Source organism: Triturus cristatus, chromosome 3_2 (genome assembly GCF_964204655.1).
Source record: "Triturus cristatus chromosome 3_2, aTriCri1.1, whole genome shotgun sequence".
Classification (NCBI taxonomy): Eukaryota; Metazoa; Chordata; class Amphibia; order Caudata; family Salamandridae; genus Triturus; species Triturus cristatus.
Window position 1 is genome coordinate 320,760,293 of NC_140584.1, and position 17,894 is coordinate 320,778,186.

Sequence of the window (17,894 nt, forward strand, 5' to 3'; positions counted from 1 at the left end):
TATTTTTGTCCTTTCCTTGCGTTTTGTTGAATACCCCTTAATGACAACCCCCTTGTGTCTCTGGCTGAACACCTGGCTGTCTTGTTTCCTTTTCCCTTTCTCTTTTGATGACCTTCATGTCTCTTGCTGAAGCCCACACTCCCTGTCTTGTTGGTCTTATTTGTCCTCCGTCAGTGTCGTTGACCTCTCTGTGTCCCTTGCTGGTCTCCATGGTTAACTCTCTGTTTGGATCCCTCACAGACAGAGCTGAGTGGCTGCATTTCTGCGCTGGTGGCCGGGAATGAGCGAGTGCAGGCTATTATTAGCCAGCTTGAAGTGTCCTGCCATGCCATTGAGGTGAGTAATGTCATAAGGAGCCGGCCCTTCGAAATCCGAGTCACTTGCTTGAAGCCCAAAGCAGAAACTGCTATATGATGGGAAATCCAGGTGTCCCGACAGAGCTAGGACGGGTGCCCGCTGCGGCAGGAACCAGTGTTTGTGGGTACTAGTTGGGCAAGACACAATCTGAGTGTGCACCAGTAGGGTGCATCAGAGTATGGAAGGGACAAGATCAAAGAGGTACCAGTTTGGGCATAACAGGATTGGCGGGCTACGTACTATGGCTGGTCAGGACAGCTGTAACAGCTGTGACAGATCACAATGAGATGGAGGAGGACAGAATCAAGTATGGTATCAGCTGGGGTCGCACAGGGATGAGTGGGCACCAGCTATGGTGGGACAGGGGCGGGTAGCTGCCAGAAGCACAATATGACAATGAGTGTCCTCTGGGAAGGAGGCGGTCGAGCGAGTGCCTGCTGTGGCAAGCTAAGATAAGCGGTAGTAGCACCTGTGGCAGGTGAGGATATCAGGTGGGAGGGAACATTCTGAATCTCAGGATTCACCAATCACTTCTCGCGAATGAGTGAAATATCTGTTTTAGGTGGAGGTCTCTCAATCCAACGTAAAATTCCCTTCTAATTTCAATCTGAAACCTGTTACATTTACACATTTGCTGCCCCTCTTTCTTTTAAATGTCCTGCCCCTTTGTTCAAATGCTGCTGCTTGTTCACGAGGACATGCTAGTGTGTGACATTATCTGAGTGTGTCTGTCTTCTCTTTCTATTTCATTTCACTGCAATACCCATTCCCAGTGCCCACTTCGTTTTTCTTGTTTAGTGTACAGCAGGAATGAATACGCATCCCTAAAAGGAACACAGCCTTATTGTTTCTCTTTGTTCTGGGGTTGCATTAGCAAAGGCTAGCTTTCAGTGGATGCTCCAGGAAGAAGCGGGATTGATGGAGAAATCCTGAAATCCCGGGATACATCAAAGGTGTAGGCAGGGGATCTGAAATGTTTGCAGGTCGCATTATGATATTCCTTTAATCAAGTTCCAAGTGTTTTTAACAATATCTTCAATCACACGTGCATCCGCCAATCATGTATGCATCTCTTGCTTTCCATTTCCTCAAGTCACACATACATATCTTCCTCTACAACAATTCCTCCAGTCATACATGCATCTCTTCCTGTCCAATTCCTCTAGTCACTCATACATCTCTTCTTGTCCAATTCTTCCAGTCACACATACATCTCTTCCTCTATAATTCCTCCAGTCATACATTCATTTCTTCATGTTCAATTCCTCCAGTCATGCATGCATCTCTTCCTGTCCAACTCCTCCAGTCACACATACATCTCTTCTTGTCCAATTCCTCCAGTCACACATGCATCTCTTCATTCACATTTTCTCTAGTCACACTTGTATCTCTTCTACAATTTCTCCAATCACACAGGCATCCCCCACTCTCTCTTTAATACCGTTCCCACTAAAAGCATATAAAAGATTGACAAAAACGATATCTGGTTAGAACTGTTGGGGACTGTCCAACAAATGTGAAGTTTGGGCTTATCCTGGGAGCCATGTATGGTGGAGATGTCATAATACAAGAATAAGGAGCAGCAACAGAAACTCATTTTATTGGTTAAAAGGTTTCGAATTTCAACAACAGAAATGTACAAGTGTAGCCAATTTGAAGAGTTTTTTGTTTTTTTGGCCCTTGTAGTCAGTATCAATAGCATTTGAGGGGTTCAGAAATAGAAGTAGCCATTAATATCCCATGTTTAACAAGCTATAAAAACCTAACCAACTATTTGCTTAATGCTGTGCCAAATAAAAAAATATTATTTTCATTTAATTCAGAAAGTGGCAAAAACCAGGCTAAAAGCTTTCAAATGTTAGTTAGTTTTTTAAAAATATTTTTTATTGGTTTTCTCAATTTCACACATTCTGCAATAGTACTCCTGATATAATCACATTTCGCTGTGTTTTGCTACAGATCATTGTACAAATGTCAATCTACTTTGAGTACAATGTAATTATTCCATTATCCGTTCCATGCTCGTGACACCTGTAAAAAAAAATAGAACAATGAAAACTAAACATTACCCCCCCTCCCCTCCATGAACCCTTGTGCAGTTATGGGTACCGTGCATGCGACATACCACTCTCTTGTACATATTAAATCTACTATAATTACTGACCAACAACCAAAATCACATTGCGTATGTTCTTTGTCAACACATCTTGGACGTTTCCTATATATAATTATATGGTATTACACAACTCTCCAGTTCCCGTATGTCTATATTATGCCGCAGTCAGTTCCATTGCTATAAACTCCTCCAACATCATATTCCATTCCAGAGAAATAGGCTTTTTTCGTGACACTCTGTATTCTTCCCTCGTAAGCTCTGCACTTTCAGCTTTCCCCCAGCGCACGTTAGTTAGTTAAAAGTTATTTTTACAACTACCAACCAGTGGTCTCCAAAAATCTTTCTACACACTACCGATACATGCTAATTAGAAACAAGCAAAAAAGCAAATGCTGTTCTGAAGAGCTAAACCTTAGTGCATCATTATGATTCTGGTCGGAATTTGTCAAACCGGCATCGTGTCGGAAATGGGACCGCCCGACAAAGAGTCTGAGGTACAGCTTCCTTGATAATGATGCGACCGCCTTGACGGCAGTCGGAAAGTGATTATTCCTATTGCGGTTTGTGCTGCGAGCTGAAGCACAAGCCGTAATAGGAAATATGCACTTTTTAAACATCCCTGCATTTAACTACAATTAGACCCTTATCCTAATGTCGGGCGGAAGACCATTCATCAGCTTGTCAGTGGCGGTCCACCCAACATCTGTGTGTGGCAGGCACCATGCGGTGCCTGCCTCACTATGGAGGGATGTTTGGTGGGCACCACAGGTGCCCCCCTGACCCATAGCGGAGGCCCAGGGGGGGCACGGGGGACCCTGCTAGGGGGGGCACGGGGGACCCTGCTAGGGGTCCCCGAAGTCCCTTTATGTCTGCTTTTCTATGCCAGCCGGACCGCCACAGACAGGCAGACGGAAAGGGACATTGTAATCCCTATCTCCTATCTCGGTGCCTGAGCAGGCACTTCCCCTTTCGCAGGGATTACTTTCCATCGGATGGGCTCCTTGAACCCCTCGTAAAGTGCCAGACGGTCCCTCAGCCTGCTGCCTCCGACCGCATGCATTGTAATGCGGCGGGCGGACCACAGCAGCAGATTTTGGGTGGACCGCCACTGACAAGCTGATGAATGGTCTTCCGCCCGACATTAGGATAAGGGTCTAATTGTAGTAAAATTTTAAAAAATAAAAAAAAATAGGTTTAAGTTCAAGATGTAAATCTAAACTTCATTTAATTTTCTAAAATATTACCTGCCAATACAGACTTCCTAGATTGATTGTGTTGATGTATAATTTGTCTTTGTGACTGTGTAAGTTGTCTAGGTTGATATTTATGGACAAACCATGGATGTTTGGACTACTGTAAGAAATCCTGTTTGGTATAAAGTGTAGATGTTACAATGTGCTGGTTTAGCTTAATTGGTGTTTGATCAAAATATTGAAAATAAGACAGTTTGTGACAAAAATATTTTTGCGCGAAAATTGAGAACAAAACTATTGTGAAGGTAAATTCTATGGGTAAGAAATGCTTTGCTATACTTAACTCCACACATGTATCTTGATGACATGTATTTTCAAGGTACGTTGATGTGGAGTTAGGAATAATATATTTATACTTACCTACTAACACTTACCTTCTTGATATTTTGGTTCTCGATATTTTTGCAATGATATTTTGTCAGCCGATATTTTTGTCCTCGATATTCTGTCTACAACCACTTTTTGTTTGGTGTAAGGCCTATACACTGATGCCCTGGGTAGATAAATATTCGTAGTACATTTTGGTAGAATTGGCGACCATTTATTTGCTTGTTTTTTGGGGTTGAAACAAGTGTGTAATTGTGAAAGAGATTCATGGCTATGTGTGGAGCTCTTGTGTTGATTAAAGGTTTCTAGGTTGAGTGAAGAGTAAGTTGTAACTAGCACTAAAGATGAAAATCAACTGCATACAATTCTTGGGCGAAATCGAAATTCACAGATCGCCCAACAAATGGAATGATTTTTGTCCACAAAAGGATTTTGTTTTTGCTGTTGGTCAGCCTTCTTGTCTTCATTATCCTGCCCTTCCTTCATTTCTGGTTAAAATGAGTCAAGATGCTTACTCTCACACAGGAGAACAGTCGACAGAAGAAAGACTCTCTGAATGAGATGTTGGATGTGCTCTACAGCATTCTGGAGGAGAAGAAGAGCGAGCTCCTGCAGAGGATCACAAAGGAACAGGAGGACAAGGTTGGCTCCGTTAGGACCCTGCTCGAGCGGTACCGGGAACAGCTGGAAACTTCATCCAAGTTGGTGGAGTCTGCCATCCAGTCCATGGATGAGACAGGCACTGCTGCTTTTCTCCAGGTGGGTAAAATCAAATTTGGAGCTCAATGATCAGGATTTGATTTAGAACAAGCTACAGAAGTCAAAGAATTAATTAACAAGGAATTAATTAATGTTAATTAATGTGTAGGGTGCAAGAGCGCAATTTAAGTGACTTCTGATTAATGAATCAAGAGGACTGACTTCAAATCATATTTTTGGGGCTAGAATTGCAGTTTGGACTGACTGCACTGAGTTGCAGAGTGGTGCGTGCATCCAGCTACTTGCCTAAGGTGTTTGATGTTTGTTAGGTGACCTAGGTTGAAATGACCTCCTACAAGGAACGTGAGTATTGAACCCCTAAAATAAGGTGTCCTCTGGCGGGGAACCACCACTATGCATCTTCTGGTGAAGAATGTCCTCAACTGTGAAAGCTCTGGTGAAGATTGTTCTCATTGTGCGATTTCTCCGTCATACGACATCTTGGCTATAAAAGATCTTGTTCGCCTGTATGTATAGTTTAGTGTAATTTACTGTGGAAGTTTTGGAGAGGCTTGGACAACAAAAAAATGAATTTAAAGAGGTTTGAATGTTCTTAGGGAAGTAGCAGTTGGAGGGATTTAGGGTAAATCCGGAAACCGAGCAGGGACTCCACATGCTACAACTTCAAGGAAGGGCTGCATGGTGAATGGGTCTAGAGATCTTTCTACTTTCACTTTGTATATTTGTGTTCACTTCACAACTGAATAGTGTCATATTTGGTCCTTGGAATTCAGGACAAGGAGCATCTGTTTTTTAATTAAGGCCTGGTGAAAGAGTCAGCGTTTGATTGGTTTTGAAGGACAGCAGAGGAGTCACCAGCCACAGTCTTCGCCAATAGCAGATGAGGTTCTTGCTGCCAGATGAGAGTTGGAGCTGCATAACTCTGATGGGGAACACAATGACGCTCTCCTATAGCCATTTTTGGCAAAGGCTATGACCAGAATTGTGAAGTGAATTGTTTGGGCTAGTGAGAACTTGAACGAGTGCTGGGGAGCTGGTTCTCCTCCAGGGTTTCAACAGTCTTAATGAAACAGACTGAACCATTTTCAGTCAGAAATACCATGCAAGACAGACCAAGTCTTGAAAGGAGAGGGCCTTCGTCATCGGCTGCCCCTGACGGCTCTAACTTCAGACACTGTTCCACCAACACAGGTGTTTTATACACTGCGATATATGGAGTGTATTTAAGAAGAGGTGGCTGAACACAGGCCATGTTCTGCTATAAAAATGTCTCTATGTATGCATAATCCCCTGAAAAATTAGATAAATAACCCAGGCCATGGCCTTCGATTAGAAGTGCTGTAACCCCATATGTTCCTTTAAGAGATAAGTTGCCTGTACCCAGGTCACGTGTCTCTCTAAAAAAGGACTCTCGCCCTAGGACATGCTCAGCTAACCTGCCCACTTTCTTTCTCTCTCTTTCTCTTCATGTCTCTCTGTCTCGCTGTCTCTGGGTCTCCTTCTTGGGCTGTCTTCAATCACAGAACGCCAAACAGCTCATTAAAACGTAAGTGTCCACTCTATGTTTATTGTAGTTACTGAAGTGTCCTGTGGTGAGATACATGCACCCTCTCAAGCCAGAACAACAATGTACTGCACACCAGCAACAGATGGCTCTTTCAGGAGAGGCAGTAAAATGGTTTGTGGGATAGACAGGAGCCGAGAGACAACAGACGGGTCCTGCAGGGGAGGCAACAGAGGGCCCTTGAAGAGGAGGCAACAGAGGGCCCTTGAAGAGGAGGCAGCAGAGGGGCCTTCCAGGAGAGGCAACAGAGGGGCCTTCAAGGAGAGGCAGCCGAGGGGCCTTCAAGGGGAGGCAACAGAGGGGGCTGTTGTAACAGTAAGGAAGTCCAGGTAGCCATAGAGCAGGTTTCATGAATAAGATTTATTAAGAATTAGTTACAGGTTATTAAGAGGGTAAGTTTCAGATAAGTAGTTCATAAGTACATAGAAGATAGCATATAGCTTACAGCCCCACCAGGAGCAGCCTCCTTGCTGCTTAGCCTGCACACTCCAACTGCCACTCTACACCTTAACAGACAACCACGCGTTCCACTACATCACCAAGCATTCCGGCATTCCACTACATCACCACGCACTCCAGCGCTCATCGAGGCTGAGCAGCAGGGAAGGTGTAACTAAGGAAAGGGTGCATAGCAACAACTCAAGTTACAACAGGGTCTTCAAGGGGAGGCAGCAGAGGGGCCATTCAATGGGAGGTAGCAGAGGGCCCTTGAAGAGGGGGCAGCAGAGGGGTCTTGAAGAAGAGCAAAAGAGGGGTCTTCCAGGGAAGGCAGCAGAGGGGCCTTCTAGGGAGGCAGCAGAGCAGTCTTCAAGGGAAGGCAGCAGAGGGGCCATTCAAGGGGAGGTAGCAGAGGGTCCTTGAAGAGGTGGCAGCAGAGGGGTCTTGAAGAAGAGCAAAAGAGGGGTCTTCCAGGGAAGGCAGCAGAGGGGCCTTCTAGGGAGGCAGCAGAGCAGTCTTCAAGGGGAGGCAGCAGAGGGGCCATTCAAGGGGAGGTAGCAGAGGATCCTTGAAGAGGTGGCAGCAGAGGGGTCTTGAAGAAGAGCAAAAGAGGGGTCTTCCAGGGAAGGCAGCAGAGGGGCCTTCTAGGGAGGCAGCAGAGCAGTCTTCAAGGGGAGGAAGTAGAGGGGTCTTGCAGGGGAAGCAACAGTAGGGTTTTGTAGGAGATCCAGCAGGGTGTGCGGTGGTGGAGGAAACTTAGGGGCTCTTGTAGAAAAGGCAATGCGGGGTTTGTAGGAGAGGCAGAATGGGGGTCGTGCATAGGAGGCAGGAAAGTGGTCTTGCAGTGGAGGCAGCAGAGATGGCCTCCCAGGAGGACAGTAGAGGGGTCTTGTAGTAGAGACATATGAAGGGTTTTGGAGGGGGCAAATGAGGGGTCATGCGATAGAGGCAGCAAATGAACCCCGCGGTGGAGGCATCAGAGGGGCCTGGAAATGGAGGCAACAGAGGTGTCTTGCAGGGGAGGCAGCAGGAGGATGTTGTTAGAGAGGCTGCATGGTGTCTGGTAGGGAATGCAGCACCGCCCCTCTCCACGGGATGCTGCAGAGGGATCTTGTAGAAAAGACAGCGAGAGTCTTATGCAAGAGGCATAAGAGGTGACCTTGACAAGAAGGCGGCAATTAGTAGCGTAGGATATGTGTCACGGTCCCCGTGCAAAGAAGGAAACAGGCCCCCTGGCCACCGTTTGAAAAATGACATACAGCCATAATCAGGGTTCAACTGCCCTCTCTGGCCTCTGGGCCCCGGTGCTACTGCACTGGTTGCATTTATGGTAACCACCCCAATGGCAGCAAGGTGGTCCTATGGGAGAGATAGCAGACGGGTCTTGTAGGGGAGGTAACAGAGGGACCAGTACTGGAGGCAATGGAAAGACCCCGTAGGGGAGGTAGCAAGGGGGCTCTTGAAGGCGAGGCAGCAGAGGGAAGTTGTGGGAGTGACGCAGACGGGTCTTGCAAGGGAAGCAGCAGAGGGGCTCAGCAGGGGAGGTAGCAGAGGGGCCTTGCAGTGGCTACAGCTCTCTAAAAGACTTCCGAAGCTGCCATTCCTCGGCGGATTAGGATAAATGCTTGAAATTACACTGGGGCAGAACTGCTGGAGCAGGATGAAGGGGTCGCAAAGGAGTGAGAGGGTGGTGCTGAGAGAAGGAGCCGTTACTCTATAAGTACTCTTCTGCGAGGCCTTCAGCACAAGCTATTTTTGTTCTGAACCCCTAGTCAGAAGATCAATCTAATCTGTCGTCGCCTTTTCCCTGCCTCCCTCCCAGTAGCTTCACTCCTCCCCCTTCTGCGTTTACTTTCTCTCCCGTTCTTCCTCTGCCCCATTCTTTCCTCTAACCTCTGTTCATCTTTCTCTATGAAATTCTTAGTTATTACAGTATGTGAATAAACACAACAAAAGGCCACAATGCCCCTCACGCAAGGTCTTCGTTCTGCTCGAGTTGTGTCCCTCGAATTCATCCTGGCACTCCTGGCGGGCTTCCGTCCTTGGCATGCTGTGAAAGGCCGCGTGCTAATGGGGATTAGACATAGTGGAAGTGGAGTTCAGGGCAGACTAATTCAGGCCACCAAGCCCGCTGTGGCTGACAGCGCATAGAGCCGCTGTGGCTGCACAGTGTGGGGCAGATTTACAAGGGGATATCGCCACCCGAACGTCACTTTTAGCGACGTTCTGGTGGCGCTATCCCCTTCTCCTTATTTACAAAGTGGCGCTAAGCCACTTAACATGTCTTTACGCCACCTTGTAGCTAAGGACCCTTCTCACGCTTCACTTGGCGTGAAAGGGGCGTGCAATTGGTGTTGCAGTGGGCGTTCTGCTGCAACACTCATTACTTATTTACACTGCCCCATATTTACAAGGCTGAGGCAGCACCAAAAGCTAAGACAAAGGAATACCTGATTTTAAACTGGTGATACCAGGAGAAATTATTAATTTATCCTCGTTTTTTGCTCTTTCTATGTGTGCTGCATTCTGTAGAACACATAGAAAGAGCAAATTGCCTTTCAAGATTATGTGCAGGAAGGTGTCCCTTCCTGCACATAAATAGTCACTCCTGCAGCACAGGCGCGAGGGTGCCTGAACTGCCGCTAGGCAGCTTTATTAGCACCAGCGGTAGGGGAAACACAGGGGTGCGCCATATTTTTGTAAATGCGGCGCATCCCAGCGTTTTATAAATGTTGGAGCGCGGCATTACCAATTTTGGAGTAACACAGCACTCCAACATTTTGTTGTAAATATCCCCCTGTGTGTCCACATCTCTTCCGAGGTGGGAAGCAAGATGACACTGCTTCAATCTGCTGATGGGGCACAAGGACGGGGGCCTCTAGAACCTACTGCTGCTGAGAGAAGGTTTTGGGTTCAGGCCAGGATACCCTGGCACTTATGATTGTGTATGATAGGGTAGGGCACCTAGAACCTCTTGCTGCAGGTAGAAAGTGGTGTGTTGGCGCACCTAAAGGGGCTGATTGCAGATGCAATTAGTTGGGGGCAAGGAAAATATGTACCTTCTGATTGTGTATGATGGAATAGGGCACCTAGAACCTGCTCTTGCTGCCAGAAGGTGTTGGGTTGGTGCACCTAGGCCTTGGTGGGGGCAAGGGGAACCTGTACTATCGGATCATATATGCTCTGCTAAGGCAACTAGACATTACTACCGCTGCCAGAAGGTTGGGACAGAAGGATCCTGCAGCTTCTGATAGTATGTGGTTGATTGAGGTACCTTGCTGAATACAGTTAGTTGTTGGTTACCTTGAACCTCCTGTTGTTCTTTGGGAATATCTTAGGGACCATTCATGAATGCCCTATTTCATTACCCAGGACAAGACTCTAATGCCTTTTGGAACCACTTAGAACTAGCCTATCTCTCTCTCCCCTCTATCTCTCTCTCTTTCTCTCTTTCTCTTTCTCTCTCTCATTCTCTCTCTTTATCAATGTTTCCATTTCCTTTTCCGTTCCCCTTGTATTCCTTTACCCAGATCCTGTCACCTTTTTTCATCTCCCTTCACATTGGTTCTGATGATACCTGTCTTTCTCTCCTCAGGATCACAGAGGCGTCGGTCAGCTGCAGACTGGAGAAGCTTGAGCCGGGCTTTGAAAACATGGAGCACTTGACTCTCGACTTGGAGCACGTTAAGGACGTGCTTAGAAGTCTTGACTTCGGACCAGGTACGCAGACACTTCTCCTCTGGCTCTGATGTGAAATGAAGGAAGCAAAAGATGAATCTGATCCTTTCTCTGCAGATCCCCAAATCACCAATACTGTGATCCTTCTCTGGAGGACCAACTTTGCCCGGTTAAGCATAAGACACAACAATACTGAAAAAGGCCCAGTGTGAATTAAAGACATCTAGATGTCAACGTTGTTCACCCTACCTTACTAACGGGATTGATCTACACCTACACATTTGAATGTTGAGCAGCCAACATCAAAGACTGCTCTGCATCCCCAGGGCAACAGGGTTAAATTAAAAACAAAGAGGCCGGGTCTTCTCTGTAGCAGGTCCAACAGTCTGGAATCCCCTACTTTCAATCATCATAACTCTAGAAAGGAACTTACAACTTACCTGTTTTTGGAGATCAATTTGTAAAGACTGTCAACAAGAGACCATTTGAAGGTGGAATTATTGCCACCATTAATTAATTAATTCATCCATTCTTGCATCCTAATGTCACATTAGCCAATTAGAGCAGGTAAGAGCAGTGGGGCGAAGAGGCCAGGTTGAGGGGGGGGGGGGAGTGTTCGACAGATGATGAAGATGGTAAATCAATTATTTATTTAATTTTCCATCATCGTCCGTCGAAACCATCCCACAAACCCCAACTCAACATCCGTCTTCCTCGCCACAGTAATTACACATGAACTGTACTGTGGCGAGGAACCGGGGCATTGCTAGAGCTTGCAAAGGTGCCTATAAAGTTATCAGAAAATGAGGCGGTTACAGTGCAAATGAAAAAGTACTTGAGATTGATTGATGGAAACTAAAATGGCGCCTTTGGACGTGCGACTGCAGAAAGCATTGGTAATGCAACAGCCAGCAAATAGCATGAGGATAGGGAGCTATACCGTCCTCGGTATAGCCAATTCCTACTCCATCTGTACTTTTATGAACTGGTAATAGGTTAACAGACAGCTGTAATATCAAGGCAGACCTAAAAACAGTATTAACGAGCAGTCCCTATATCCCCCGGAGACAGCCACCATCCCCCCATAGGAGGCAAGCCAAGCATGGACATAGCAACAGATAACGGTTCCACAAACAAAGCAAAGCAGAATAGACGCTAGAGTTGCTGTCGTCATTGAGCGGGCACTATAGGAAACTACAAACAGAAATACTGTTAACGTGAAGGACGTGGTAGGGGAATAAACCCAGGTGTGAAACGTACATTTGCTTATTCACATATTGCGTTGCAACAGTCACCATACTGCCTTCAGAGAGCTGTTGTCCTTGGTTTCATAAATATGTCAACATGATTGGAACAAGTGTGGCTGGGTTGAAAATAGACTTTAAGATAAGGGGCTCGTGTGGGGGAAGGTGTGAATTCCATTGACAAGTTCAGTTTGGCGGCTGGTATGAGGTAGGCATTCTCAGGAGGAGGCGGGGACAGACAGATAGTGGGAGAGTTGCTAGGACGTGTGCGTTGGCTGGGGTCATAATCCACCCGCCATGACATTGTTCAGTTACTGCGTCACACATGCTAGTAGGCCATAGCTCCAGTATCGCAGCATCACATGAATCTATTTGGCAAAGTTCTGTGTGGGGGGGGCTTTACCAGTCTGAAAGTGGCCTAAGAGTGTGACAGAGTTGTCAGTTATATTAGTGCCCTCACTTCTCTGTTTTCAATTACACTACGTCGTCCACACTTCGCCTGTTTCGCATCCTACGTCTCCAGCAACACTAGCTGCTTTCACCGCAGGGCCAGCTATCACTTCACCCATACAACTGCACTCTCAGTAATATCCCATCCCTCCGGATTACCCTCTCATGGACACTACTACCTAATATACCACACGAGTAAACTCTTTCCCTCACTACCAGTTTACCCACACTGCCCTCCCTCCACCTGACCACAAAATCCTACTCTGGCCCATATCTTTTGTCTGGGACACTACTACCTGCTCTCCTTCTATTATGTCTCAAACGCACAACTCACCTCTCCCATACGACCTCCACCTCCCACACCTACACTACCTCCACCACCCACAACTACCCCCTCAACCACACTACCTCCATCGTCCTCACCTACTCCCTCACCCACACTACCACCATCGTCCTCACCTACTCCCTCACCCACACTACCACCATCGTCCTCACATACTCCCTCACCCACACTACCTTCCTTACTGATGCTGTCAACTCACCAACATTTCCTCTATCACTTACACAACCTCCCTCGCTCTCTATCATCTCGTCCTCAATCTCTCATTCAGCCGCACCAGTCCATCGCATACATTTTACCTCCTTATCTATACTACATTCTCATCCCAATTGTCTCCCTCATTAACGTCATCACTCTCTCCCCAAAACAGTCGCTTTTTCTCTCACTGCCTCTATTAATAACACCTCATCCTTAACCCACAAACCTCCTTCAGCCACACTACTCTCCCTACTCCGCTTTACCCTCTTTCCACTTCGCTGTGCTCCTGGGTCGCCAATGTCATCAGCTTGGGATCTCATCCAAGATGGAATTTTATTTCAGTTCGCTGGAGGCAGATTTACAGCTGCTCAGATTAGATTCCCTCCATATTGTTTACCACTCTATTGCTGGGGACTTCTTCCAGGGCCAAGGCTCCTACCTAAAAGCCAGCAGGGAAAAGTTCCCTTTGACATTTCCAGACTCCCTAAGCAGGACTTCGCCAAAATTTAAGTTCAAAGTCCAATTTATCAACAATCAACATTTGAAATCCATCTTAAAACACGTTTGGTCTATGTGTAGTTATAGGACATTATCTGAAACTAGCATAATATCCTTCTGACCCGGAAGTGTTTTTCTGACCCAAGCGGGCTCTGATATACCAGTTGTGGAAGCCTGGATTTCAATTACTTTCTCTCGTTCTGAAGGTGAAGCAGAGGGAGAAGAGGAAGAAGATGAAGAAAGCGAAGACGATGATGATACCGAAGAATACCAAGATATTCCAGAAGGGATAGCAGAGGGTAAGAATCTCCCTCTCTGGGGGTACCAACTGGCTCTCAGAGATCTCAGGGGTTGGATATTGAGACTTCAAGGGAGCAAAAGCAACTGAGGGCCTGGGGCTTCAGTAGGGTGGGCCTGGATCTGGAGGGCAATATAGTGCAGGGGTGAGTAGCAAGGGCACTCAGTGAGGAGGGACTAGATGGACCAGTTCATACTAGGCGAATATATAGGGTTAGAGGAAACAGGAGCTGGACATGGAGAGCCCTCACTGGGCAGGTCTGTCAGTGGAGGGTCAAAGGCCGTGATAGTAGCAATAAAGCACTAGACAGATATCTAACATACTCAGTGCTATATTTATACAAAAATATGTACCAGGGCTCTTGTTGGGAAGGTTCTCTAGCTTGCACCACACCTTGCCCCTGCCATGTTGCTAATGATAATAAAAAGATAACTATTAACCATCAGACAACTACAAATATGATGATTCTGACTATTTCTGGCTCCCAAGCTATAAGAATGGCTTGGGCGGCAGGTAATAGTAATTTTTTTTATTATATTGAATAAAAAATTAACTGTTCTTGTGGTCATCTCTGAATTAGCCAGACAGCCCCACCTTGTGGCAAATTGTCACAAGCGCTGGTGTTGACAATTAAGTGTGGGTGCTGAGTTCCGGAAACCACCTGCTCATATTAAGCACTAATTTATTACTATAGCCCGGGCTTTAAGTGGGATGAACAAACTGGGGGTTGGTCTCGCAAACGGGCGTGGCCAATGTAATTAAGGGCGTGGCTTAAAAACACAAAAGCTAAAAATCTGTGCTTAGCATAGTGTGCCGCCGACTTGTATTTTGTGGTTTCTGTCACTGAATCCAGACATATGATACAACAAGTAACATACCGACAAGAAGTCAGGACTATTGGCTTTGTCAATTGTTGTTAGTTGCATAAGATAAATAAGCAGCAACTATGGCTTGTATATAGTATTGAAAAAGCTTCCACTTAAAGCCCTGGTGACACCTTGACAATGTTGTTGTTCCTGAGTTTCAAAAAGAGAAGGGAAATCCAGAGAAAAGGACTCTCATTAAAGAATTTTCCTTCCCCTAAACGCTCACCTGGCATGACGTCATGCCCCTAACTTCTCCACTCGTGAGAAGTGAGCACGTGCGCACGTCTGAAATAAAACGGACCGAGTGTGCCTGGGCACCAAACAGAGCCGGAAGAGACCTGTTTCGAGGCCCCCTTTAAAAAACTGCCAGTGCTCAGCACCGGTGAGACCCAGCCCACTTAAAGCCCTGACTATAGCCGAGGACAAGGGCTGCAGAGGGGGCAACAACAGCATATTAGATGTCCCAGGGAGTCAAATGGAATGTCCCTGGAAGTTGTCCTACGGACGGGCACTAGACTAGAGGACACAGGATGTCTAGGCTGAAGGTGTCTAGTGCGTCATCTGACTGTGGGCGGGGAGGGATGAAGGCTGACCAGGGTAGATTTTCTCGTGCAATCGAGTGGGGCGGATGAGGGAGGGAGAGAGGGGACCATCATAAGGCTTCAGCCGCCTATCTTGTGTGTGTTGAAAACACAGGGCACGCTGCCCATCTCTGCTCGCCGCCACAAAGGAGGCCTTCAGCTCCCGAGAGGAGTCACATGACAACAGGCCGCTGCCCAAGGCACCAGCAGGAGCATGTGAAGGAGAGAGGGTGAGGAGTGCAACAGGCCCAGAGGGGAGGAATGAGAGCGGGCGGCAGGAAGGAAAGACTCGGGGTGGGCTGAAGAATGTGGACAAGATGGGGGAGATAGGCAAGGAATCGAGAGAGAGACGAGAGCGAGGGAGAAAAAGAATCGAGAGAGAGACGAGAGCGAGAGGGAGGGGGAAAAGTCGAGCAGGGAAGAGTAGGTGAAGCGAAGGAAAAAAGTGGCGAGAGAGGTATCTTCCCTGAGAGAATGAAGCAGAAAGGATTTCTGAACTTCTCAAAATCCTACACTGAAAGCCTCCCTGGAGGTCTTCTCACAAGCTAAGGCAGCTTCTCAGCACGAAACAAGCAGGCGCAACCCTCCTATCCCATGTTTTTCGGAGCCTTCTTTGGCTTTCGAGTGAGAAATAACCATTGTAAGTCTTTCAGAGCTGCTTCACTGAGTGAGTCACCATACTCGGACATTGTACCCTGAAACAGTGTCTAGGCGCTGGAGACAATGGGGCAGATTTATGTTGCACTTGCGCCACTTTTGCGCCGCCGTTGCGTCACTTTTGTGACGCAGCAGCGGCGCAATTCCTGCGCCATGGTGCGGGGTATTTACAACGTGACGCATCTGGGAGATGCGTCACGTTGTAAAGCCCTGCGCCACATGTAGGCGTTCCAGGGCAGGTGGGGGCGTTCCGGTGCAGGAACGCCTCCTAAAAGTGGCTGAGTGAAATCTACAAGATTTCACTCAGTCACTTTTAGGCCCATGCTGCGTCAAAACCCTGCGCCTGCTTGAAGCAGGCGTAAGGATTGACGCAGCATTGTACAGATAGGGCCCCCCAGAACATTGCTGGAGCTGCATCGCGCTTACGACGTAACTCCAGCAATGCGCCACTTTTACGGCACAGATGCATCACGCATCTGTGCCGTTTTTGCCCCATGGTGCGCCGCATTATAAATGCAGCGCATCCATGGTGGCGCAGCTGTGGCGCATAATAATTGGCGCATCCCTGCTGATATGCAGGGATGCGCCAGTTAACATAAATCTGCCCCAATGATTTAAGAGAAAATGCGAGGGTGAGTCATTCAGAGATGATGATGATGGGAACAGAAACAAAAATAGGAACGTATAGTTGTAATACATACAGATAGGACTACTGCTCCACCCGAGATGCAGGGAAACAGCCATCTAGCCCTTTACCTCCCCAAATGATACATGAGTCCTCTGATCCTTGTTCCTGCTTTAACTAGACTCAAATTTCTCCTAGTTATCTGATACATTTCCCCGTCCTATTTGTTCTTATTATGGCTACGCCTACCCCTTCCTATTACCTGCTTCTTGCTACATCCATCACACACCTGTCTTTGTGGTGAGACAACTCTTAACTGAAGCCACCACATATATACTTCTGATGTCAGGCAACCCTGCATCCAGCCCCAACCATTACATGCCAGCTTCTGTGGTTTGCCAACCTCAACTGCCTCGGTGATCAGACACCGCTAACCTCAGCCCTGCCAGAACACTTCTGGAGCTGTGGAGTAATGACCCAGCCCCACCCACACCGATCAAACGTGTTAGTATGATCAGGTAGCTCTGCGTAATGTACACTTTATTGCCATTTGTGGCCAAGCTGCCCTCCCCATCAAGCCCTGCTGCGACAAACATTCCAGTATGTACACATACATTCGGAAAAAAGCACATCATTTTTGTATGAATGAACTGCCCTGCCCTCAGATCTACCAGTCACGCATCTGCCCCTGTGGTTCAACACCCCCGCCTGTTGCTCTGCCCGTCACACACCTCACCAGGGCATTCATCGCTCACGTGTCGCACTTCTTGTTTTCAGGACAGCAATGACTGCGTCGCTGAACTCCCGAAGATGAGGAAAACCCTCACTGCGCAAACTGCCTGACATGGATTGGGGGCGCCCTGAACCTGCAGCCACCCCTTGCCCCCTGAGGACAGTAAGGAGTGGGCAGAGTGTGACGTGGATGCACAGGAGCATCGCCCAAGTTGATCTACAGGAACCATGACTCCTTGAAAGCTTTTGGAAATGTGCTCAAAGAACACTTTCTGTGTTTCTCTACGGGGCCCTTGGCCTTTATCTCCTCTCTCTGTACATAGCTGTAGGATGCACTAGCTTTGTGATGGGATCTGGGTGTGTGGCTGGACCTCGGAGCCCTGGTCCGGTGTAGTTTCTTACATTTTGTAGGGGCGGACGCCCCGCATCAGCACCTCCACAACGCACTTTTTTTATATTCACAACGTGGATGCCTTGGTACCACTAAGATAAGCGACCCAGGGACTTTTTGTCGTACTGTATTTCTTTCAATAAAACAAACGGGTATGTGCTTTTCATGACTTCTTGTGCTCTTTGTGTGTGAACACACTGCAGTTGGCTTCGGTAAGCTCATTTTGTGGCACAGCCTAAAACATCCATAACTCAAACCCTTGTCAGTCATCATAGGCAGACAATGTTCCAATCCTCCAATGGATGCTGCATCTGAAATGAAAGGTGGCCTGGGATTGGGTCCCAGCCTATCACGTGGCAGGTGACCCTTTGGAAGGGCTCGGGTAAAATGAAATACATGTCCAGCTAAGGTTAGACATGCAACTACCTCTTCTGCAGCAGCAACAGATTTCGTGAAGCTCTCATTTTATAACATTATGGATTTGTGGCTTGAGGAGACGTCTCCCCTGAATTTCAAGTCTGACCATGTCATGGCTACTTGCTGCTTCCTGAGATTGTTCAT

The 17,894-nt window shown here is 47.2% G+C and overlaps 1 protein-coding gene across 1 annotated transcript in view; it reads left to right on the top strand.

Moving 5' to 3' along the window:
* The window catches only part of TRIM63 (tripartite motif containing 63), a 35,962-nt gene extending 18,460 nt beyond the window's left edge, over positions 1 to 17,502 (top strand). Inside the window, exons 4-9 of the mRNA XM_085647784.1 lie at positions 241 to 336; positions 4,579 to 4,812; positions 6,297 to 6,319; positions 10,371 to 10,495; positions 13,390 to 13,482; positions 16,988 to 17,502. Coding sequence (XP_085503910.1) covers positions 241 to 336; positions 4,579 to 4,812; positions 6,297 to 6,319; positions 10,371 to 10,495; positions 13,390 to 13,482; positions 16,988 to 16,998 — 582 coding nt within the window. The 3' untranslated portion in view covers positions 16,999 to 17,502. The remainder of the gene's footprint in view (positions 1 to 240; positions 337 to 4,578; positions 4,813 to 6,296; positions 6,320 to 10,370; positions 10,496 to 13,389; positions 13,483 to 16,987) is intronic.
* Positions 17,503 to 17,894: the final 392 nt, after the last annotated feature.